This window comes from Oncorhynchus tshawytscha, linkage group LG23 (genome assembly GCF_018296145.1).
Source record: "Oncorhynchus tshawytscha isolate Ot180627B linkage group LG23, Otsh_v2.0, whole genome shotgun sequence".
Taxonomy (NCBI): domain Eukaryota; kingdom Metazoa; phylum Chordata; class Actinopteri; order Salmoniformes; family Salmonidae; genus Oncorhynchus; species Oncorhynchus tshawytscha.
Genome location: NC_056451.1, coordinates 26,308,386 through 26,331,609, shown reverse-complemented (window position 1 = coordinate 26,331,609; position 23,224 = coordinate 26,308,386). Strand labels below are relative to the sequence as shown.

At 41.9% G+C, this 23,224-nt stretch overlaps 3 protein-coding genes across 6 annotated transcripts in view; 2 read left to right on the top strand and 1 right to left on the bottom strand.

Annotated features, from left to right (window-relative positions):
* Window positions 1-2,992, top strand: part of LOC112234887 (protein tweety homolog 1) — a 33,950-nt gene extending 30,958 nt beyond the window's left edge. The window contains exons 14-15 of one of the 4 annotated variants that reach the window (XM_042305037.1): window positions 765-843; window positions 1,809-2,992. In XM_042305037.1, coding sequence (XP_042160971.1) covers window positions 765-843; window positions 1,809-1,892 — 163 coding nt within the window. In that variant the 3' untranslated portion in view covers window positions 1,893-2,992. Of the gene's footprint in view, window positions 1-764; window positions 844-1,803 lie in introns of all 4 variants that reach the window. The other 3 variants (XM_042305039.1, XM_042305040.1, XM_042305038.1) reach the window with 3 other exon arrangements.
* Window positions 2,993-3,062: 70 nt separating this feature from the next.
* Window positions 3,063-5,547, bottom strand: josd2 (Josephin domain containing 2). The gene is made up of 5 exons (XM_024403208.2): window positions 5,304-5,547; window positions 4,949-5,077; window positions 4,585-4,710; window positions 4,125-4,319; window positions 3,063-3,727 (listed from the first exon to the last, which is right to left on the bottom strand). Exons 2-5 carry the CDS (start codon window positions 5,068-5,070, stop codon window positions 3,616-3,618), a joined length of 555 nt encoding a protein of 184 aa, XP_024258976.1. The 5' UTR covers window positions 5,071-5,077; window positions 5,304-5,547; the 3' UTR covers window positions 3,063-3,615.
* A 2,772-nt stretch (window positions 5,548-8,319) lies between these two features.
* On the top strand, window positions 8,320-14,790 carry ube2s (ubiquitin-conjugating enzyme E2S). The gene is made up of 4 exons (XM_024403209.2): window positions 8,320-9,147; window positions 10,508-10,655; window positions 12,224-12,414; window positions 12,555-14,790. The coding sequence occupies exons 1-4, from the start codon at window positions 9,145-9,147 to the stop codon at window positions 12,912-12,914; spliced, it is 702 nt and encodes a 233-aa protein (XP_024258977.1). The 5' UTR covers window positions 8,320-9,144; the 3' UTR covers window positions 12,915-14,790.
* The last annotated feature ends 8,434 nt before the right edge of the window (window positions 14,791-23,224 follow it).

Sequence of the window (23,224 nt, the reverse complement as noted above, 5' to 3'; positions counted from 1 at the left end):
TCTCTTTCTATACTTTGCCAGTCCAGTTAATGCCCTAAGAAGTGTACTTTCCTACCTTATGTCTTAGCATGTGGAACATAACTAAATGCCAAGTCCAGTTGGTGTATTCAGGCGCTGTAAACACTGTGATCGTCAGTGGCCCTAGTCTAGATCTAATAGTAACAGTATCATGACCAAACTGCCCAGAGTAAAGTAACTCAGATTCCAGGTACCCAATAAACAATAAGAATGCAGTGGACTCCTGATAAATGCTCTGGTTTGGGGCCGTCTGGAAAGCACACACTAAAGTGGAGCATGTGGATATCCAGAGCAATTCAAAATGAATGTATTTTGAATTGGGACTGGTGAAGTCTGAAGTTTTAAGTTGCCATGCATGTACACGTTGTACACAAATGTGCACTTCATCATTGTACATGAGTTTGCATTTCCCAAAGTGGACTTCTCAGGAGTGGACTGTGTGTATAATATCTGAAACCTCCAGCTATCCCCCTGCCTACGTAGATGAAGTGCCCTAATAACACTAATGCCACCAGTTATAAGGAGGTCCGTTTCTACATCACCATTTCGCTAATCGCTCTTCCTCCCTTTCTCTTCTTACCCCACCTCGGTTCCCTCCTTTGGTTCACCTCCCTCTTTTTGTTTTTCTCAATGTGTCGTCCCTTTTACACCTCTCTCTCACTCATTCTCCACTCCTTCTCCTCTTCCTCCTCTTCTGCCTTCCTGCTTTTCCTTTCGTTTTTCTCTCTCTTTCTGTCTCTTTTCAGGACTCCAAACGTTTCCTCCAATGGCAACCCTGGCTATGAGAGCCTACCCCTGACTGACAGGCAGTCCCCACCCCCCTCTGTGAGTTCCTTTGTATTCGTGACATCCTAATCTGTGCCATTTGTCATCACTAGGCGTGTAAACCGTCACTCAAGGTGTTATTTGCCTGTACGTTTGTCATTAGTCGATAATAAACATTCTGGATCTAACTAACTGGTGATGGTAGTGGTGATGGTGGTCATGGTGGTGGTAGTGGGGATGGTGGTGATGGTAGTGGTGGTGATGGGGATGGTGGTGATGGTAGTGGTGATGATGGTTGTGATGGTAGTGGGGATGGTGGTGATGGTGGTGGTGTGCCTCCAACCTCACAGGGCCCTGTAGGCCAGGAGTGTAGGCAAGGGTGGGCCTGGGTAGCGTTGGCCCATCCAAATTTCTGCAGGCCCATCTACCAACTAAATTCTGTCTACGCACCTGCTGTAAACTGGTATTCTTTTGTTTATTCAAATAACCTAAAGTATGTGTACTATCGCTTGAATGGGAAAGCTCACTTTCTGCCCCTAACAACTAACTCCGTCGGTTGTCACCTCTCTGACTTTGGACATGCTAGAAAGGACGTACATACAGTGCTTTCTGACCACAAACCTGAGACCTAACCCTAACCATTACCCTACCTTTGTCCTTTCTAGCATTACCATCCCAGTCCTAACTTTTACAACAGTCCCTGGTGCTTGTGGTAGAAGTTGCCTCCATCCACCTCTGATCTTGGATCAGATTACCTGACACCCATTCCTAACCTTAACCATTTGGAGGTAAAGACCCTGGATCAGTGGTTGTGGATAACTTCTACCTCCTCTACCCCTGTTGTTAGGGGAATAATGTGACCATGTGAGAGCTCATCTTCCTACATGAGATGATTTTGAAACAAATTTGAATAATGAAGATTTCTTGTTGTTTTCTTGTCTCCCTTCTCTCTGCACACCCTCCTCTGTGGATCTTCAATGGCGGCTCCCCCATATCGAATCAAAACGCTGTTTCCGAAAGTACAGTACTCTCCCAGCATGCTGACTGGTTACGGGGGTAGTCAAACACACCCCAACTCCGCCCATTCAAGGAACCTGTATTCACGCTAATTTTTTTTTATGTTTAAAAAAGTATAGAATTTTTTTCTGTTTTCTTATGAATGCAGGTCAAGAAAAAAGAAAAAATAACTAATCCCCAAAAATCTAACTTTAGATGTAAATTAAAGGTGCGTAACGTCAGTACCAACAAGGATGAATGGCCTGCTGTAGAACCTCACAGTAAGCTAATGTCAAATAGATACAGTAGGTAGCATGATTATGAAGAGGTCTGAACCAGGTTCACTCGGTCAGTCACCCCTTACAATCCCCCTTGTCTGTCCAGTGTCAACAGTTGCGAGGCGAGCCAAAATGGTATTGACGTTACAACATTGTAGTTCTATATTTTTTAAATGTAGCACCAGTTTATTTTCACGTTTTTATATCTATATCTTGTTGTAGAGAAACACTGACACATAGAAACAAGACACATTTTTGAGTGAATGAATATGCAGTCTCCTCACTTGGTATTCAATGTGCAATTTTTATTTGATTTACTTTTTATAAGTGAAAATTCTGTATCTCCTTTGTATTACCTTCTGATACTATACATTTCACTGTTGATGACATTATCTAAATCAGGGATGGGCAAGTCCTGTCCTTGGGGCCGGAGTGGTGAATAAACTAATTGCATTCTAAACTGAAGATCATGATTAGGCGATTATTGGAGTCCGGTGCAGAAGGGACACCAAGTCCCCAAGGACTGGAGTTGCCCATCCCCTCATGAAACTTTGCTCTTAAAAAGAACATTCAAGAGAGGGCTATAGTACCACCTCTTTGTAGGCTGAATTGAGAACTACAACTCCAATCCAACCACTAGACCGTTAGAACTACAAATCCCATGCAATGACAGCAGGCACATAGCAATAAAACTTCTGCCACTGGTGCTGCAGTAGCCCTACCGTAAATAGCAATAATAACTATATAGCAGTGGGTTTCTGGGGTCTCTATAGGATGTTATGTAAATATGTGATGTCAGATTTCATTGAACACCCTCCTTGCCTACTGACCTTGTTAACCCTTGAATTGCGTTTGTATGGTATAATCAATGCTCCTTTTGAATGGCATCCTTTTTCACTCCAGAGTCTAATATAAATAAAATAACAATTAATAAAGTTGCCTTGTTTAAGTCACTCAACTGTGAATGAACTGTGCTGCTGAACCTCTGAAAGACGAGACACATCGTTACATATAAATAACATTTTCTTTATATCCTCTAAGTGTGTAGTTTGAGCGCGTGTAACAGAAAGACAGTGCTCCCATTCACTTGGATATGCAGTTAGATGTAAACGCAGACAGAACACAAACATAGAAGCATTATTTTCACACAGTCAGTTGTCAACATGACATCCAGTGCCACCTCTGTTATTCTATGCACTGAGGAGGTACAAAGACAAACTAGTTCTAACTGATCTACCTCGACAGGGCAGTGCATAGGAAGAAGGAAGAGAGAGAAGGAACAATATATAGATGCAGCTGTAGTGTAGAAATCCAAACAGTCAGTAAACTGTTACAAACAAGTCATTTGGGACAGAAATCCCTCGTCATCTTAAATTATCTTTGGCACTTCGTGTGTCTAAGAGAGCCCACACTCCTCAGCAACCGGTAATGCATTTCCTGAAATATGTACTTTTTGTTAAGCGCCTCTTGTTTTCTAAAATGTTATTTGTTTTTCCAGAGTAGAGCAGGAGTTTGAGTCCCATGCTGAATGAATGAAGGAATGCCCAGGCCAGAGGAATCACTTCCTGATGTCATCAGAGTTCAGCCAGGTTCCGTACTCCTCCACGTCCCTCCTCACAACCAGGAGCATCTCTGCCACGTCCGGAGACAGAACTTCACTGAGAAATGTACTGAGAGAGAGAGAGAAGAGGAGTGTGGTGAATGAGAGAGTACAAATGGGAGAGTGAGAGAGACTGGTTTACAAGAGTGCAAAGTACAAACTGTAACAAGCAGACACTGTGGTAAGCCCCATGTGACCACTCCTCTAACAGGATGAGATCAAACTGACTAGTAGTCTACCACAGTCAAATTGTGGGCTGCGTTCAAGAGTTCCTGACAGGGTAACTATGTAAATAAAAATTACAGAGGGACATTTATGTTTGCAAACAATTAGCATGACAAGTTTAGCATTTGCATATTTTTGCATTTATCACTATTTATCACAGCTGTAAAGTTGGAGATACTGTGTCTTTGATTAGGAGTTGTACAATACATGTCTGCATAGTCGTCGTCCCTCCCTTCACTCACCGGAGATCTGCTTCGTTCCCGACGCAGACAGGACTCTTTAGTTTGGAGTCGAGGTTGTAGTAGTGTCCATTAACCTGGCGCACTGCAAGCCAGTGCCGCCGCTTGACGGGGAGGGACATAATTCCAAGAGAGACACGTGACGGAACGTTCAGGATGAACCCCTGGACCTTGTCAACACAGAGACTCTGTACTGTTCTGAGGGAGAAATAGGAAAAGGGAAGTAGATTTTGGTTTAAAATCAGAGTCACTGTGGTGGTGAAGGGGAGGAACAGTGATGAACAGTAGGAGTAGACAGAATCTGTGGGGAAGTTTCCTTATCAGAATATTTTCTTTGGTCAATAAAACTAGCTCTTCATGACCTGTAGCGGTACTTGGTTGGATTTGAATTTATTACACAGGTGTATTTAATTGCCAATCATCTCTTCCAAATCTGTCTGGCCCTGAGGTATTGAAGACTGACCTGCGTTTGTCCCACCATACTGCAGCCAACTCTCTACTCTGTAGGGCAGCCATGATGACGTTGACGTCATAGTTGCCTGTGCCCAGCATCGAGCGGTGAGGGTTCACCACACACTGTGGAGCTAGCCTGGGGAGGAAGGGGAAAATGGTAAAAACAGATTCACATGCTCTTGGAACTCATGGAGAAAGTGTGTGGTGGGTGCTCTTTGGATCACAGGCTTATAGCAGTACTTGATGATTTACATGCAGAGATTGCATATTGAATAGTCTGTGTGTTATCATTGACACAAAGAACCCTGTTTAGCCAAAACACCGCCTCCTAAAGTTGACATTACACACACATCGCCTGACCTAAGTGACCTCACCGCTTGCAGATGTCATCTGCCGTCTCCTTGGTGAACACTTGTTCTTGCAGAACGTTGTTCAGAGCATGAATGGCGCACAACTCCAGTCGCTGCTTCTCGTGGAATACCTCTCCTTCGCTCATAATAACCCTGTTGATAGACAAAATACAAACATGTTGACTGCAGCTGTTCAATACATTGTTGAATATGAACTTTCAACAAAACAGTGAAAAGGGAATGAATTAAACACTTTCCAAGGGAACAAAACAATAGCTATCTCCTCTGTAATACTCCAGAAAAAAACACGTGCATTCGAAGTCCAATAGAATGCTTAATTTCATTCAATTATTAGCTAACTAACTAGATCAGTCTTTACCGTATTGGAAGTTGCCCGCAGTGTAATGGTCAAATAAAGCGGTGTATCAGTCAGTAATAGCTCTTTCGGTGCTCTTATTCCACGACAAACAAAATGAGAAAATGTACCTAGCGTACACGTAAATCTATTATACATAAACTTGTTGATTGTGCGATTTTACGCTCACAAGATCATGCTAGTGAACTCTCTAGTAAGAATGGGAAAAACCGGAAGCTTGATTGTTGTTGTTCAACTGTCACGCCCCGTAAATTGGAGCGAGCGTTGTTTTTGTCTTCGCTGAATTTCTCTTCAACGCACATCAGGCTATCCAATCAGTGATTAGTGCGCGCTGAAAGCCAGGAACTATGCGTGGTGCCAGCAAAGATGGCGCGCCTGGAAAAGCCCAAAGATTTAGATAAACATCACATCATTGTATATGTACTACAGTATTATGGCGTTTGTGAGAGCAGGGGCAGCGCAATTGAGGGCATCTCTATTTTGAAGTAATCAATTTTCTATAATTTGGTAAACAAACTGAATATGTGCATACCACGGAGATATAATAAGAACTGAAGACTACATCCAATATGTCCGCCCGTTGTTTTCAAGATAATCTACTCACTTTCGCATATGTTGATTAATTTCATGGACCTATATCTGAGATGCAACCGCACAAGGAGCAGCGCAAGCAGTGATCACGTCATCACATCGTCCAAAAACAGAGCAGACATTTGATGAATATAAAATGTTAATATCTTCGGTTGTGAGTGATGGATTTCAAATATGATGGTACAAAAAAAACTAAAAAACACATGTTTTATATCTTTGTATTATCTTTTACTAGATCAAATGCGTTATGTTGTCCTACATTAATTTCAAATTTCCACAAACTTCAGTGTTTCCTTTCAAATGGTATCAAGAATATGCATATCCTTGCTTCAAATCCTGAGCTACAGGCAGTTAGATTTGGGTCTGTCATTTTAGGCGAAAATTGAAAAAAAGGATCCTGTCCTTAAGATTAAACTGCTGTACAGAAGCAAAACTGTGGGAGCAGTCAAAACCATTCTTCTAGACCGGAACCCTGTCCTCTTGGTGCATACTGCCACCTGGAGTGCGTTGTTTGAACAGGTATAAAGTTTGCCAATGTACTGCCACCTGCAGTTATGTAATGTTTGTTCACAAGTATAATGCATTGGCTGATCCCTCCTGGTGACCTGGTTGGAATTATGTGATCCTACCTTAACCCATAGGAAGTCCCACCCAGTGACTACTTCAAAATGGTGAAAGTGCTCAATGGCGCTGCCCATTCTAAATTGGACATTTGGGCACTAGAGTCCTCTATCTATCTCTATGGAAAAAGCCACAAACATCGTGTCCAAATGAGCATTACTAGTTAGTGCCTTAGAAAAATTACTGTTTAACTGTTTAATGCAAATAAAAATGATTGAATTACTTTATTGTATTTTATTGTATTTTTACAACATCGCAATTAACAGCCATACAAATCACATTTGACAAAAAAGTATTTGCACATGACACAAGCAATCATGTCATTAATCGAAAAACATTTTCTGATTGCAGAGAGCCACAAGGGAAATCCCCGTGCACTGTTTTCCTACAAATAATTCGAAAACATCCAGAACCATAATCCCAAAAATAGAAACACGCAGACAATGTAGTGATGAGGCGCACTCTAGTGGTCAATAGAAATACTGCAGGAAAAAGTCTCAGTGGGGGTTGGATGCCAAAACCTTCCCTTCCAAAATGATGGATACTAGGAATAATTTAAATGTAATGTTACTTGGAATGTACCTTTCCAAATCTCAGGTGTATCACTGTATCTTGAGGATGGCATTAATAATCACTCATCTACATTCATTTACTTTTAAATAACAGGGAAGTTTCTGTCTGGCACATGGTAGGCACTTTCCCACTCTGGACTTTGTGACCATAGTTCTCAGGATGGTTGGTCAGGGCCAGGGGCTTTCAAATTCAATCTGAGCTGATGTCAGTAGACTGGGGTTGGCAGGCTGTGATGTTTTCTATTTTTTGTTTGTACAGAAGCAACACTTACATTAGATTTGCTGTGAGCTGTAAACGTTTCCTCCATGCAAGTAATACATGTGATAAGAGTCTTACCAGGTACAGATATTTAACCTCTTATTATAATGTTGGATGCCAGTGCTTGATGGTTTGGTACCTTAACCTTGAGCAAATAAATGTTTTACCTCATGCAACAAGGGGTTACGTACCCAGGTTTTATTGTGCTGCTCACCAAAAGTCATGAAGAGTGAAATGGTGATTTGTGGAAGATCCTAAAGAATTATGTGGACAGGTTTGAGAAATAGCTACATTTGTTGTAAGGCCTTGTAAGGCCTTGGAATGGATGGCGTTATGTGTGAACATTAGAATGACGACCATATTGTTATATTGGTCCTTTTCCAACAATGCATAGTTAAAGATCAAATAAAATAAATACAAATAAAATAGAAATAGTAACACAAGGAATAATTATGCAGTGAATAATGTGGGAGTACCAGTATCGAGTCGATGTGAGGGGGTACAACGTAAATTCAGGAAGATATGTATTGTACATATTGGTGGGGGTAAAGAGAATAGGCAACAGGCTAGATAATATCAGTAGCAAAGTGTGTGGCGTCAGTATGCATATGTGAGTGTGCATAGTCACTGCAGGTAGTCAGGGTTGCCATTTCTCAATATTGTTTAGAAGTCTTATTTATTTTATCTAGGGAAGTCAGTTAAGAACAATTTCTTATTTACAATGAGGGCCTAGCCTCCCAAACCCTAACCCAGACAACACCACCCTACGGGACAATCACGGCCAGTTGTGATACAGCCTGGAAACGAACCAGGCTCTGTAGTGACACCTCTAGTACTGAGACGCAGTGCCTTAGACCGCTGCACCACTCAGAAACGTATTTGGTTTGGGGGTAGAAGCTGTTCAGAGTCCTGTTGGTTCCAGACTTGGTACATTGATTTGATTGGTACCACTTGCGGCAGCAAAGAGAACAGTCTTTGATACAGTCTTTGAACAGTCTTTGATTTGTTGAGCCTTCCTCCGACACTGCCGTCTATAGGTATATTGTATGGTAGAGTTAGGTTAACTGGGATTAGGTTATATTGAAGTTTAGGAAAAAGTTTATATTGTGTGCGGCTGTCTGTCAAGATGAAGACCTACCCTCTGGGTGGGTATGAGTTTTTCAAACGCACCTATGGCTTGGAAGCAATTTTGACATTCTCGACTTTGGATGGCTGGTGGAAATGTCAAGTAGTATGACGACAGAGCACCTACGATATGTGATTGGTCTTGTTGGTTACGTTGTTTGTACACGTGTTGTATGGCTAAAATACCGATTGGTCAAGACAACACAATTTCATTTGGGAGACGTAGTCGTGTTCCGTTTCAACGAAAATAGTAGCTGGCTAGCTACTCTAGCACTTGGCCACCACATAACTTTGGCTAAAAACACTTTCTTCCAGTAGCTCGCTTCCCTTCACTGTATACGTTGTTTGTACCAAAAAGCAGACTGGTTTTAGCAGAATAACGAATTGGGGTTTACGTTCTATCAGTGTGTCTGAACTTTTGAGGAGAATAATTTTAGCTAGCAAGCTGCAGCTGGCTAACGCGTTAGCATAACTTGATCGCTTGCTTGGCATTCGAGATCTAAATAGTCGGCGATACCTGCATTTATTCATTTATTTGAGGTGTCGTGGACCACTTTCTCATCGATCAAGCATAAGCTGCAACTATTTATTAGTTGCTAGCTACCGTTGCTATTTAGACGAGGATCACAGAGTTAGCTAGCCCCAGTCACCTGAATACTAATATTCTTCGGAAGACATGGTAAGTTAACATTTTCTACAAACACTTGGATGGATACAATTATTGGTTATTTAGCTAGCTAACAAAGCAAGTCAAATTGTTTGCCAGCGGTTTAGCTAACGTTAACTAGCTAACTACAGTAACGTTACTTAGCCGAGACCTAACTTAGCTAACTAGTTAAGTAGGGTAGCTAACGTTGGTTGGTTATTTGCTTGCTATAGTTAACTAACTGATGTTCGCTGATGGCTACGATTTTCTTTTGCAGGCTAGTTCAGTGTTGACACTTCTCCCGAACACAATTTAAATGGGAAACTGTCCAACAAAGATTAATCACTAACTAACTTCTACACGATTGTCAGCAAATTAACTATCATAACGTTAGCACACCCCAAAGTTGGCGTATTTAACTACCTATGCAAGTTAGCTACCTAATGATGATTTGTCTGGCTAGCTACCTAATGTTAGCTTGCTAGTTAGATATCTTATTTCCTCTCTTTTAGCGAAATTGATGAGTTGTAATAAGAACTACATCAATATGTTACATGATTGGGCGATTTAATGGTAACGTTACATTAGCTATTTGACTTGACAATGATGTGAACTAGTCAGTAATTGTAGGCAGCAATGCTACCATTAGCTAGCTTTCGGCTAACTGTTAATTCGCTAGCCAGCTACAACCTAGCTTTATTTGGCAAAGACAGAATGGCTAACTTGATGTCCGTTTTGTATGGCTAGAAAATGCTTATACAATATCTTAACTTTGACCGGTTTGTACATTTATCAATGAAGTAAACGGCCAGACATTGGCTGAAATCGCAGTTGTCAGTTGTGACACACAGCTTATCCACTGCACTCTCATGATATTAACGTGAATCACCACCTGGCCTGTACTGTATTCGACTCAACTACACGATTTACGATGGAGTTGAGCAGCGACTAGTGTGGCCAAACTGGAATTCCTTAGTCCCATACAATTCCGTTTTTAGCAAAAACTTCTGATTATAGCATCCAAAGAATAGCCCGCAATTACACAGAAATGAAATCAGTAGTTTTTTATTCAAATTGATTTTGTGACTAAGGAGCTCCAGTCTGTTCACACTAATCGCAGCTCATCTCCATCATAAATCGTGGAGTTGAGTTTAATCGGCTACAGGCCTAAGGCTTATCAGACAGTAGATGGCCACATTGATTCTGAGCAACCATTTTGGTGACCGCTTTACTGAAATTGTCCCTTACTGAGATTTTCCTATTATTAATGTGTTTGTGATCATGGGATGTGTGGGTTCCATATCTATAGTATTTACCATATGTGCACCTTTCTGTTGGTAGTGGGACAGAATAGTAATGTATGTATGTGTGTGTGTGTGTGCCCCATTTATAGAACTCCAATGTAGAGAACTTGCCGCCCCAGGTTCTGCGTCTGGTGTACAAAGAGGTGTCTGCACTCGCTGCAGATCCCCCTGAGGGCATCAAGATCTACCCCAGCGAAGAAGACATCACAGAACTCCATACAGCCATTGAGGGACCAGGTAACGCATACCTCTGTCATGGGAAATGTTTTGTCTGCCTAGGGAAGCTGTAATGTAGAACATGCTGGGGTTGACATTAAGCTATCGAAGGTGCTTGAATGAGTCAGCACACTTATGACACTATTCAAACACGTTTTTTCATACGTTTCATGCTAATTCTGTAAAGAAGTTCTCTTAAGGCGTCAGCATGCTTCAGTTCCGCTGGCAGTTAGCCGAAGTCGGCTAGGCGAACCAGACGAGTGTGCTCGCATACTCCCTTAAAAGACCTTCGCTTGGAAAAACAAGTAAAAAGCAGAAATAGTATTGTTTGTTCATTTTTAAACGCCATAGCCAGTATACACTTCCTCAACATGGGCAGAATTAATCTAAGATAACTCAATAAATCTGTCAATAGTTTTGATGTTTTTGACAAGGATGTTTGCAGTATTATGCAATTACACTCGCTCTGCTGAGTGTATCTTGTTACTGTCACTCAAATGGTGAGGAGCTGAAGTGCATTTGCTGAAACTAATTGCTATGGGCGGGCCCAGGGGCTGGCCCATGTGGGCCCAGGGGCTGGGGCTGGCCCATGTGGGCCCAGGGGCAGGGGCTGGCCCATGTGGGCCCAGGGGCTGGGGCTGGCCCATGTGGGGTAAAATGTAGGGGAAATGGTGCAGCACAGCTTCCAGAAAAGTCGCTTTCAAACTCTAGATTTTGTGGCTAATTCACGTTAGACCTCAACTATGCTCAGATTACACACTGGCTAGCTAACACACTACTAGAGGCAGTTGGTACAAAGGCCTAAACATTTGATTTAGTTGTCCAATATTCACTGTCTGAACTGGAAAACACTTAGGCCTACTTGAGTTGCAAGGTCATTTGTTAAGTTATGGACTCCTACTGCCATTTGAGCACTGACATTTGCTACTGAAACAGGTGCTTCTTTCTCATCAATATCACTGCACGTTTAGCCTACTCCTTTTTTAACAGGGTGTAATGAGCTTATTATTGGCTATTTGCCTTCATCAAAACAATGTTTTTGTTACATATGTCCATCTGTAACCTATTCTAAATGACAGACTAGCAGTTCACTAAATGGACCAGATGCATCATTTTTTTTCAAATCTGCAGTTTGTAGTTGGAACACATTTCCCTACTTTAATCAACCAGTCCATTTTGAATTTGTGATAAAGCTGTCGTGATTTGGCAAGGAATGTAGCTTGTTTGCAGTTTTGTTTGTGTATCCCATCTGTTAGATGCATTTTTATAGGCAGTAATTTCTATAGTCTTAATGGGAGCTTGGGTGCGCAACTCGTTTGTGTAGAGGGAGCGTTCGGATCTGAATGGAGTGAGACGAGTAACGGAGGTGAAAGAGAATGTAGGGAGAACTGTGTGATCACTTGGCTTGATAAATTTTTTTATTGAGTCACTTATGCACATGAACAAATTGAACTCGAGTCGACGTGAGTGAACACTAGTCTTCAGGACAAAAGGCAGATTCCACCTTACCGACTCTTGAGTTTACCTGCCCTGGACAACCAGTAATGTCAACCCCTGCTTGACGTGGTTTATTTATTGTGCTTCAATAGAAGGAACCCCGTTTGCCGGGGGTGTTTTCCGAATGCGCCTGGTCCTGGGGAAGGACTTCCCTGCTGCACCACCGAAAGGCTACTTCCTAACCAAGATCTTCCACCCTAATGTGGGCCACAAGGGAGAGATCTGTGTCAACGTCCTGAAGAGGGACTGGAGGGCAGAGCTGGGACTCAGACATGTATTATTGGTAAGAAACATTTAAGCATCTCTATAGGTGCTTCTTTTAATAATCCATTTTCTATTCTTAACATTTTGTTTAGTGGTTCAAGGAAAACCTTGAAATATACCCTGATGACTCACTGGTGTTCATTCTCTCTCTCCCCTCAGACTATCAAGTGCCTTATGATCCATCCCAACCCTGAGTCGGCTCTCAACGAGGAGGCGGGGCGTCTGCTCCTGGAGGACTATACAGAGTATGCGTCCCGTGCTCGCCTCCTGACTGAGATCCATGCCATGGGGGGGTATGGGGGGACGTCGGGGGTGCCCCAGGACCCAGCCGATGGCCCCCAGCCCAAAAAACACGCAGGGGACCCTACCAAGAGGGCGATGGGACCAGGGGTTGCCCCCTCTGCTGCTCTGGGTAACGGAGCCAATGGAAGCAGTACTACCTCCAGCAGTAGTAGTAGCAATAGTAATGTTGTAGGGAAGAAGAAAACTGATAAAAAGCGAGCGTTGAGACGACTCTAATGCTGTTTGGAGTCTTCTCAGTGTGTGTGTATTGAATATTGTTCCCCTCTCCCAGACTCTTTCTATACCCCTGACTCTGTACTGTCCCTTTTGTACTCATTGCATCTTGTATCCCTGTTCATTCCTTGTTGCCATATATTCTCCCAATCCCCTGTGGATAAATCCACATACATTCAATTACTTTTTGACAGCACCCCTTTTTGATTTGAAAAACCTTCCGTACATATTTGTCTGTTGTAGAAGTGCTTAGAAAGTGAGTTTTTGGACCTTTATGTCAAAACACAAAAGATTAAGGTGCTCAAAGTTGACCCATTTTGCGAACCTCACCACACAATGAGACATCCATGTCAACATCACTGGAAAAGATAAATGGTTGAGATTTGATATTTTAAAAGCTTGCAAACCGGGTTGTCAGACTATTTAGTCATTTCTTGGTTGAGTGGGGTATGCAAAATGAGGCAACTTTGAGCACCTTGATATCCTGAATGTTTATGGCATTTAGGTCCAAAATGTCACTACTTTCTGACCACTTCTTCCATGGTAAAACATGTATGGAAAGTTTTGTTTAAAACAAAAGGGATGTTGTGAAAAAGTGACTGAATTGAAATGGGTTCACCGCTGTGTGTTATCTCTCCATGATTCCTCGCTGTCATGATCAGAGAAAGGTTTTTATTGTGTTTCATACACAGCACTAGTGATTGTGTGTCATACAGTAGCTACCCAGCTCAAGACTGTTTGAGCTTCAGTCTGACTCATCTCCCCTATCTGAAATTAGGCTTCTTTCTGTTCAGTGTTCACTAAACAAAATGTCTTAGATATTTTTCAGAAACAGAAAATGCCTCTTTCTTTCCCCACCCCCTTCTTGAAATGGCTCCTGTTGCTGAAATGGTACTGTGTACTGCCCAGCTAGCCTCGTGTTGGGAAACTGGTGAGATGTTTCGTCACGTCTGAGTTGAGTTACCTTATACGAGATCAGGTTGATGGGAGTAAGGGTGGAGGACTTATTAGAAGATTATGCAATGTTTTTTATTCATAGAGTGAAACACAACATGATGAGATGGTCATTCATTGGGTAGTCAAATGAGGAAGCGGCAATGAGCAGTTTTCCTAGAAAATGTTTGTCTAGTCGTGGTTGAAATGAGATGGACACGAAGGGAGCAACATTTGGTCTGATTATTACTTTTAAAAATGATTTCACCCCTATTTTTTTTGTAAATGTTTATCCCCATGTATGACTATTCTGTTTTTGCATTTTTACAAAATTGTCATTGTTTATTCATTGTCCAGTATTTGCCAGAGTGGTTTTAAAGTGACATGCCTATATTCAGATGTCTTGGTGCGTGTATGAAGTAGGTTATTGTCCATACAGGATTAGGTTAGGGTGCAGGATTGTGCATATCATTGATTATTAATTATATCCCATATAATTATGGATATTTATTTATAGGGTCATAGCGGCACATCTGGTCTTTAGTACTGATTTGCCAATAGTATACTTGTGAACCTTTTTATTGTAAAATGTTTTTCATTTGATTTGTATGGATCAAATACCTGCTCCGGTCATATGCACTATCCAGCTCCTATCCTATTCAGAATTGGGAAAAAACAATGTATTTGTCAATAGGGAAGCCTCAACAGATTTGATATAAAGGAACTCTCCAGTCGATATGCTCCTCTGGCTGGGTTTCCTGGGCATGTTTTCTCCCTCCGATCTAAATGCATGTTGGCGCCTACATTTCCCAGGGAAACAATCAACAGTTGTCTTTTACTTCGGTGGGAAAAGGTGCCTGGGAAACAGTCATTGAGCGAAACTTAATGGGTGGGTATTTTTGTGTCCATTTTAAGTTATTTAAATTAATAAATTTGGGAAAATGTATCATTTAGTTCTTTCTTCAGTGTTGGTAAGATATTGAACATATTATGGTGTGAATAGCATTGCTCTCTGTGGTACAGTAGTATAATAACAGGGTAGAGAGAAATCAGATTTTTAGAGAGCCCCCAATGTAGGTTGTTTATCTGGGGCATATTTCATAGTAAAAATAGGATTAATGTCGTCTGTAAAGGTCTGAGTACATGGGATGGGTGAAAAAGCAACAGGGGAGACGAGTCGAAGGAGGGAGCCACTACACTCTTGAGCTCCACCCATTGTCATGAATTCCATACACACATGTTTAGTCTAGTGGAATGTGCCCCCAGCAAGCAGGCTGTCAGTTGACATACGTAATGAAGGGCTCCTTCCTCTGGCTTGGCTGCAGTGAGCAGCATGCAGAGCAACCAGCTACCCATCTGGGTGGAAATATCTGCCTGATCCTGGTAGTTGCCCCCAGACACCTGGGTGTTGGGCCGGAGGTGATGCCAGGAACCCCCCCCATAGAAAGGTTTTTCACCTTCTAGTCCCCAGTGGAAAGGTTGATTCAACTGTCTATCGGAGTACCCTACCACCTTGACGATTATGGGGATAGAACGTATGGAGTGGCTGCGGATCCAACTTTTCTGGCCCCATCTTCCCAACAGCTAAAGGTCCAGAAGCTTTTGCTTGTGTGAAATTCACTACTTTACACTCAGTCTTGGCTTTACAAATAAAGAACAGGCTACTGTTGTGACTGGCGCTCATTTAGATAACGTTAGATCAAAGCTGAAACAATGTCTGCAAAACACTGATACTTGTCTACATAACAGAACCAAAAATAATAGCGTAGTATGTTACTGTAATTTCTTTTGAGATTTTAGGATGATTGTACAAATGGTCACATTTTTCTACAACACAGCATCGTGCGCCATTAGGCGAAATATTTTATTTTGAACTAAGCACAGCTAGGCTATGCTACAGTTTGTTAACGCCGTCTGCTTGGTAACACGTTCGCTCACTACATAAAACAACACTAGGGTTCTTCGTAACTACACTGTAGGGTTCTTCGTAACTACACTAGGGTTCTTCGTAACTACACTGTAGGGTTCTTTGTAAATACACTGTAGGGTTCTTCGTAACTACACTAGGGTTCTTTTTAACTACACTGTAGGGTACTTCAAGTACACTAACTCAAGATCTAAATATGCATATCCCCCTGAAACAGATCATATGTTTGGTATGCAGATTCTGCATGGATGTTTTACCGGTAATACTTGAGTTATCATAGAATTGTGAAGGGAGGTTCGTAGATCAGAGACTGTAAACTACAGCATCTTGCACATGCACAAAAGCTTCGGGACCTTTAACTGTCGGGAAGAGAGGTCCAGAAAAGTCTTATCGACAGCCACTGCCTAGAAAATGGGTGTGTTCGGGGGATAAGACTTATGAAGCCAACTAGACAAAAGTCCTCGGGTGAAGTCTGGGGAGGTGCATCTGCAACAGCTGAAAGTTGGACACTAGTGGTTTTCCAACAGCAAGGCTCAGATCACATGGCAGTGTCAACATAGCTGCTGTTTGCAAAAGTTCTTCAGAATAAATGTAAAAGTTTATCACCCACTCACAAACTGAAAACATACTGTGTGTATATTTAAATGATTAGAAAGTCTCGTATCACTTTAATTTGTAACCCCTGGAGCTTTAGAGTCGTGGCAAGTTGGTAATGTCTTTGGTCACGTTCCCGTGGGTCATTCAAAAACACCCTAATGATTGGTTGACAAATAGTGCCTCTCACAATACAGGTGATGGCTGCATGGTGCAGGTGATGAGAAGCAACTGCAACGACTTCTTCAAAAACTGCATGACGTTTGATCACATGATTCTTGTAAGGTTCATGCAGTCAACATGTAGGTGCAAGGCGGACAATTTTTATAACTATAATGCAACATACTTTAAATGGTAGTGACCAACGATGGTCACGATTTGGCAAAAGTGATCCACTTGAACGCGCCCAACTTTACATAAATCATGTGATCAAAGGTCATGAAGGTTTGACTGCAGTCGACAGTAGTTTCTGCAGGTGCTCTTCACCAACTCCATCCTGCAGCCATCACCTGCATTGTGGGAGGCTCTATTGTCAACCAATCATTAGGTTATTTTATATGACCCACACCGATGTGACCAAAGACATGACTGAAACAGGAACCAACTTTGCCGCAATTCATGTATACAGCGGATATGTACAAATGAATGTGATATTTGAGGCTCTCCTTTGCCAATTGATAGTAAAATGTACACACATAGTGGCAAGAAAAAGTATGTGAACCCTTTGGAATTACCTGGATTTCTGCAGAAATTGGGCATTAAACTTGATCTGATGTTCATCTAAGTCACAACAATAAACAAACACAATCTTCTTAAACTAATAGCACACAATTATAAGTTTTCATGTCTATTGAACACACCGTGTAAACATTCACAGTGTAGGTTGGAAAAAGTGAATGTGAACCATTGGATTTAATAATTGGTTGACCCTCTGGCAGAAATAAACTCAACCAAATGTTTTCTGTAGTTGCGGATCACACCTGCACAAGGGTCAGGAGGAATTTTGGACCATTCCTCTTTACAAAACTTTCATTTTAGCAATAAGATGTTCGGTGTGAACCGCTCTTGAGGTCATGCCACAGCATTTTCAATCGGGTTGAGGTCAGGACCACTCCAGAAGGTGTATTTTCTTCTGTTGAAGCCATTCTGTTGTTGATTTACTTCAGTGTTTTGGGTCGTTGTCCTGTTGCATCACCCAACTTCTGTTGAGCTTCAATTAGCGGACAGATAGCCTTACATTCTCCTGCAAAATGTCTTGATAAACTTGGGAATTCATTTTTCCGTCGATGATAGCAAGCTGTCCAGGCCCTGAAGCAGCCAGCAAAGCAGCCCCAAACCATGATGCTCCCTCCACCATACTTTACCGTTGGGATGAGGTTTTGATGTTTGTGTGCTGTGCCTTTTTTCTCCACACATAGTGTTGTGTGTTCTTTCCTTCCAAACAACTCAACTGTAGTTTAATCTATCCACAGAATAATTTGCCAGTAGCGCTGTAAAACATCCAGATGCTCTTTTGCGAAATTCAGACGTGCAGCAATGTTTTTTTTTGGACAGTAGTGGCTTCTTCCATGGTGTCCTCCCATGAACACCATACTTGTTTAGTGTTTTATGTATCGTAGACTCGTCAACAGAGATGTTAGCATGTTCCAGAGATTTCTGTAAGTCTTTAGCTGACACTCTAGGATCCTTCGTAACCTCATTGAGCATTCTGCACTGTGCTCTTGCAGTTATCCTTGCAGGACGGCCACTCCTAGGGAGAGTAGCAACAGTGCTGAACTTTCTCTATTTATAGACAATTTGTCTTACCATGGACTGATGAACATCAAGGCTTTTAGAGATACTTTTGTAACCCTTTCCAGATTTATGCAAGTCAACAATTCTGAGATCTCTTTTGTTTGAGGCATGGTACACAACAGGCAATGCTTCTTGTGAATAGCAAACAAATCAAATCAAATCAAATTGTATTTGTCACATACACATGGTTAGCAGATGTTAATGCGAGTGTAGCGAAATGCTTGTGCTTCTAGTTCCGACAATGCAGTAATGACCAACAAGTAATCTAGCTAACAATTCCAAAACTACTACCTTATAGACACAAGTGTAAGGGGATAAAGAATATGTACAGTGCCTTGCGAAAGTATTCGGCCCCCTTGAACTTTGCGACCTTTTGCCACATTTCAGGCTTCAAACATAAAGATATAAAACTGTATTTTTTTGTGAAGAATCAACAACAAGTGGGACACAATCTTGAAGTGGAATGACATTTATTGGATATTTTAAACTTTTTTAACAAATCAAAAACTGAAAAATTGGGCGTGCAAAATTATTCAGCCCCTTTACTTTCAGTGCAGCAAACTCTCTCCAGAAGTTCAGTGAGGATCTCTGAATGATCCAATGTTGACCTAAATGACTAATGATGATAAATACAATCCACCTGTGTGTAATCAAGTCTCCGTATAAATGCACCTGCACTGTGATAGTCTCAGAGGTCCGTTAAAAGCGCAGAGAGCATCATGAAGAACAAGGAACACACCAGGCAGGTCCGAGATACTGTTGTGAAGAAGTTTAAAGCCAGATTTGGATACAAAAAGATTTCCCAAGCTTTAAACATCCCAAGGAGCACTGTGCAAGCGATAATATTGAAATGGAAGGAGTATCAGACCACTGAAAATCTACCAAGACCTGGCTGTCCCTCTAAACTTTCAGCTCATACAAGGAGAAGACTGATCAGAGATGCAGCCAAGAGGCCCATGATCACTCTGGATGAACTGCAGAGATCTACAGCTGAGGTGGGAGACTCTGTCCATAGGACAACAATCAGTCGTATATTGCACAAATCTGGCCTTTATGGAAGAATGGCAAGAAGAAAGCCATTTCTTAAAGATATCCATAAAAAGTGTTGTTTAAAGTTTGCCACAAGCCACCTGGGAGACACACCAAACATGTGGAAGAAGGTGATCTGGTCAGATGAAACCAAAATTGAACTTTTTGGCAACAATGCAAAATGTTATGTTTGGCGTAAAAGCAACACAGCCCATCACCCTGAACACACCATCCCCACTGTCAAACATGGTGGTGGCAGCATCATGGTTTGGGCCTGCTTTTATTCAGCAGGGACAGGGAAGACGGTTAAAATTGATGGGAAGATGGATGGAGCCAAATACAGGACCATTCTGGAAGAAAACCTGATGGAGTCTGCAAAAGACCTGAGACTGGGACGGAGATTTGTCTTCCAACAAGACAATGATCCAAAACATAAAGCAAAATCTACAATGGAATGGTTCAAAAATAAACATATCCAGGTGTTAAAATGGCCAAGTCAAAGTCCAGACCTGAAGCCAATTGAGAATCTGTGGAAAAAACTGAAAACTGCTGTTCACAAATGCTCTCCATCCAACCTCACTGAGCTCGAGCTGTTTTGCAAGGAGGAATGGGAAATAAATTCAGTCTCTCGATGTGCAAAACTGATAGAGACATACCCCAAGCGACTTACAGCTGTAATCGCAGCAAAAGTTGGCGCTACAAAGTATTAACTTAAGGGGGCTGAATAATTTTGCACACCCAATTTTTCAGTTTTTGATTTGTTAAAAAAGTTTGAAATATCCAATAAATGTCATTCCACTTCATGATTGTGTCCCACTTGTTGTTGATTCTTCACAAAAAAATACAGTTTTATATCTTTATGTTTGAAGCCTGAAATGTGGCTAAAGGTCGCAAAGTTCAAGGGGGCCGAATACTTTCGCAAGGCACTGTACATAAAGATATATGAATGAGTGATGGTACAGAGCGGCATAGGCAAGATACAGTAGATGGTATCGAGTACAGTATATACATATGAGATGAGTATGTAAACAAAGTGGCATAGTTAAAGTGGCTAGTGATACATGTATTACATAAAGATGCAGTAGATGATATAGAGTACAGTATATACGTATACATATGAGATGAATAATGTAGGGTATGTAAACATTATATTAGGTAGCATTGTTTAAAGTGGCTAGTGATATATTTTACATCATTTCCCATCAATTCCCATTATTAAAGTGGCTGGAGTTGAGTCAGTGTGTTGGCAGCAGCCACTCAATGTTAGTGGTGGCTGTTTAACAGTCTGATGGCCTTGAGATAGAAGCTGTTTTTCAGTCTCTCGGTCCCAGCTTTGATGCACCTGTACTGACCTCGCCTTCTGGATGATAGCGGGGTGAACAGGCAGTGACTCGGGTGGTTGTTGTCCTTGATGATCTTTATGGCCTTCCTGTGACATCGGGTGGTGTAGGTGTCCTGGAGGGCAGGTAGTTTGCCCCCGGTGATGCGTTGTGCAGACCTCACTACCCTCTGGAGAGCCTTACGGTTGTGGGCGGAGCAGTTGCCGTACCAGGCGGTGATACAGCTCGCCAGGATGCTCTCGATAGTGCATCTGTAGAAGTTTGTGAGTGCTTTTGGTGACAAGCCAAATTTCTTCAGCCTCCTGAGGTTGAAGAGGCGCTGCTGCACCTTCTTCACGATGCTGTCTGTGTGGGTGGACCAATTCAGTTTGTCTGTGATGTGTACGCCGAGGAACTTAAAACTTACTACCCTCTCCACTACTGTTCCATCGATGTGGATAGGGGGGTGTTCCCTCTGCTGTTTCCTGAAGTCCACAATCATCTCCTTAGTTTTGTTGACGTTGAGTGTGAGGTTATTTTCCTGACACCACACTCCGAGGGCCCTCACCTCCTCCCTGTAGGCCGTCTCGTCGTTGTTGGTAATCAAGCCTACCACTGTTGTGTCGTCCGCAAACTTGATGATTGAGTTGGAGGCGTGCGTGGCCACGCAGTCGTGGGTGAACAGGGAGTACAGGAGAGGGCTCAAAAGCAGTTGTTTTTTATAGGGCAGGGCAGCTCTAACCAACATCTCCAATCTTGTCTCGTTGATTGGACTCCAGCTTAGTTGATTCCTGACTCCAATTAACTTTTGGAAAAGGCATTAGCCTAGGGGTTCACATACTTTTTCCAACCTACACTGTGAATGTTTAAATGATGTATTATATATAGACAAGAAAAATACAATAATTTGTGTGTTATTATTTTAAGTACGCTGTGTTTTGTCTATTATGACTAAGATGAAGATCAGATCAAATGTTATGACTAATTTATGCAGAAATCCAGGTAATTCCAAAGGGTTCACATACTTTTTCTTGCCACTGTATATTTTCAGTTTGTGAGTGTGTGATATGGGAGTTGGAGACGTGTTTATTTTGACATTATAAAGAACTACTTTTCTAAGCAATGGCAACACTGCCATGTTACACTGAGCCTTGCTGTAGGAAAACCACATCAGTGTCCGACTTATGGCTGTCGCAGATGCACCTCCCCCAACTTCACTCCTCAACCTTCATCTACAGTCGGTTGCTTTCACCTTACCACTCAAACGAGCCCAATATCTGACCCTGCTGTTTCAGTGTTTGGGGACAATGTCTGTATTCTCTCCCCTTTGCTGGCTTGTGCCAGACCTTTTTACCCACAACCTAATACTGTTCTCTCTTTCTGGGATTTGCACAGCATGGGTTTATTCATTTGGGAAAACATTTCAGGCTGTTCATAGAGGTATAGAATGTGTCATATGTCATACAGGGCTATTATTGTTTTGTCTTATTATCTGCGAGGTTAAACACCATGAATAAGCCCCATGCTTTACTGTTGGCTGAGAGGCTACAAGAGCTAGTATTGTAATCTGGGAGTATGATGTGCTTTGTCAAAAATAAATGAACATAGTCATTATTCTATGAAATCTAATGAAACACATACAAAAAAAAAAATACCTTTATATGTTTTGCACACTACATGGAATTAGGGATTCAAACTTCTCCCACTTCTTTGAAGACATCAGCGTCATCACATTTGAAAATTTTAGGCCTATCCGTCATGGTTGACAGATTCACTCACGCGCATCAGTGTTCTGGCTTTGGATTGCTGCTGTCCTCTTCCCCCACCCTGTTTTCATCCCTTTCATAATTGCCACCAACATAATTACACAGTTGCTGTGGCAACCGTTGGTGCACCCCTCTTTCTCTCTCTCTCTCTCTCTCTCGCTCTCTCTTTTAATACTGACATACACAAAAAAGATAGTGAGAGACTGTATCAAGGCAGAAAAATATCAAAGGCCCCCATTTTGATGTATTTTTGCGCATTTATCATCTGATGACCAGCAGCATTATGATGACTGATGGCTGTCATGTTTTTCTTCTAACACCTGTGACACTGTAGAGCAGCAGGGCTGGACTACCTCATTTTGGGCCCCGGGGCCCCTACCTCCAGGGGGTTTTGTCATGAGGCTGAGAGAAGATGTTGCAGTTTTAAAGCTAATTTCATGCAATTATACACATTTTGTCATGGGGCAAAGTTAAAAATGTGCTTTTTATAGTTTATCTCATGCTATTCTTCACATTTGACCATGAGGCTGAGAGAAAAATGTCCACTTTTAAAGCTAATTTCCTGCTATTCTACACATTTTGGCATTATGCTGAGAGTAAACTTTGCAGTTTTTAAGCTGATTTCCTGAAATTCTACACACTTTGCCATTGCTTATGACGTGTTCATATGCTATCTTGGGGGCCCCCTGGAAGTCGGGGGCCCCGTGGCACGTTTGCCGTACATAATGGTCCATAATCCGGCTCTGCATAGCAGTTGCAGTGCATCATTGAGAAGGATAGCTCATGTCTTCTGTATACATTCTTTCTGGTATTGGAACCAATCGTATTGGAAGCATAATCACTTCCTTAAGCCAATTACAGATCATCATGGATGGGTTGGAATTCAGCATCCGAAAGCCCTGGAGAGAACTCTCATCAACACCAGTTCGAGCGACCAATGGGAGCGCACTT

Bases quoted from the DNA above. Each gene is read 5' to 3' on its own strand.
- ube2s (XM_024403209.2), top strand. The intron at 10,656-12,223 runs GTAACGCATACC...GTGCTTCAATAG, and splicing joins TACAGCCATTGAGGGACCAG to AAGGAACCCCGTTTGCCGGG. The intron at 12,415-12,554 runs GTAAGAAACATT...CTCTCCCCTCAG, and splicing joins GACTCAGACATGTATTATTG to ACTATCAAGTGCCTTATGAT.
- josd2 (XM_024403208.2), bottom strand. From the start codon at position 5,070: ATGAGCGAAGGAGAGGTATTCCACGAGAAGCAGCGACTGGAGTTGTGC. The intron at 4,320-4,584 runs GTCAGTCTTCAA...TTTCTCCCTCAG, and splicing joins GTATGGTGGGACAAACGCAG to AACAGTACAGAGTCTCTGTG. The intron at 3,728-4,124 runs GTGAGTGAAGGG...TCTCTCTCTCAG, and splicing joins GGGAACGAAGCAGATCTCCG to TACATTTCTCAGTGAAGTTC.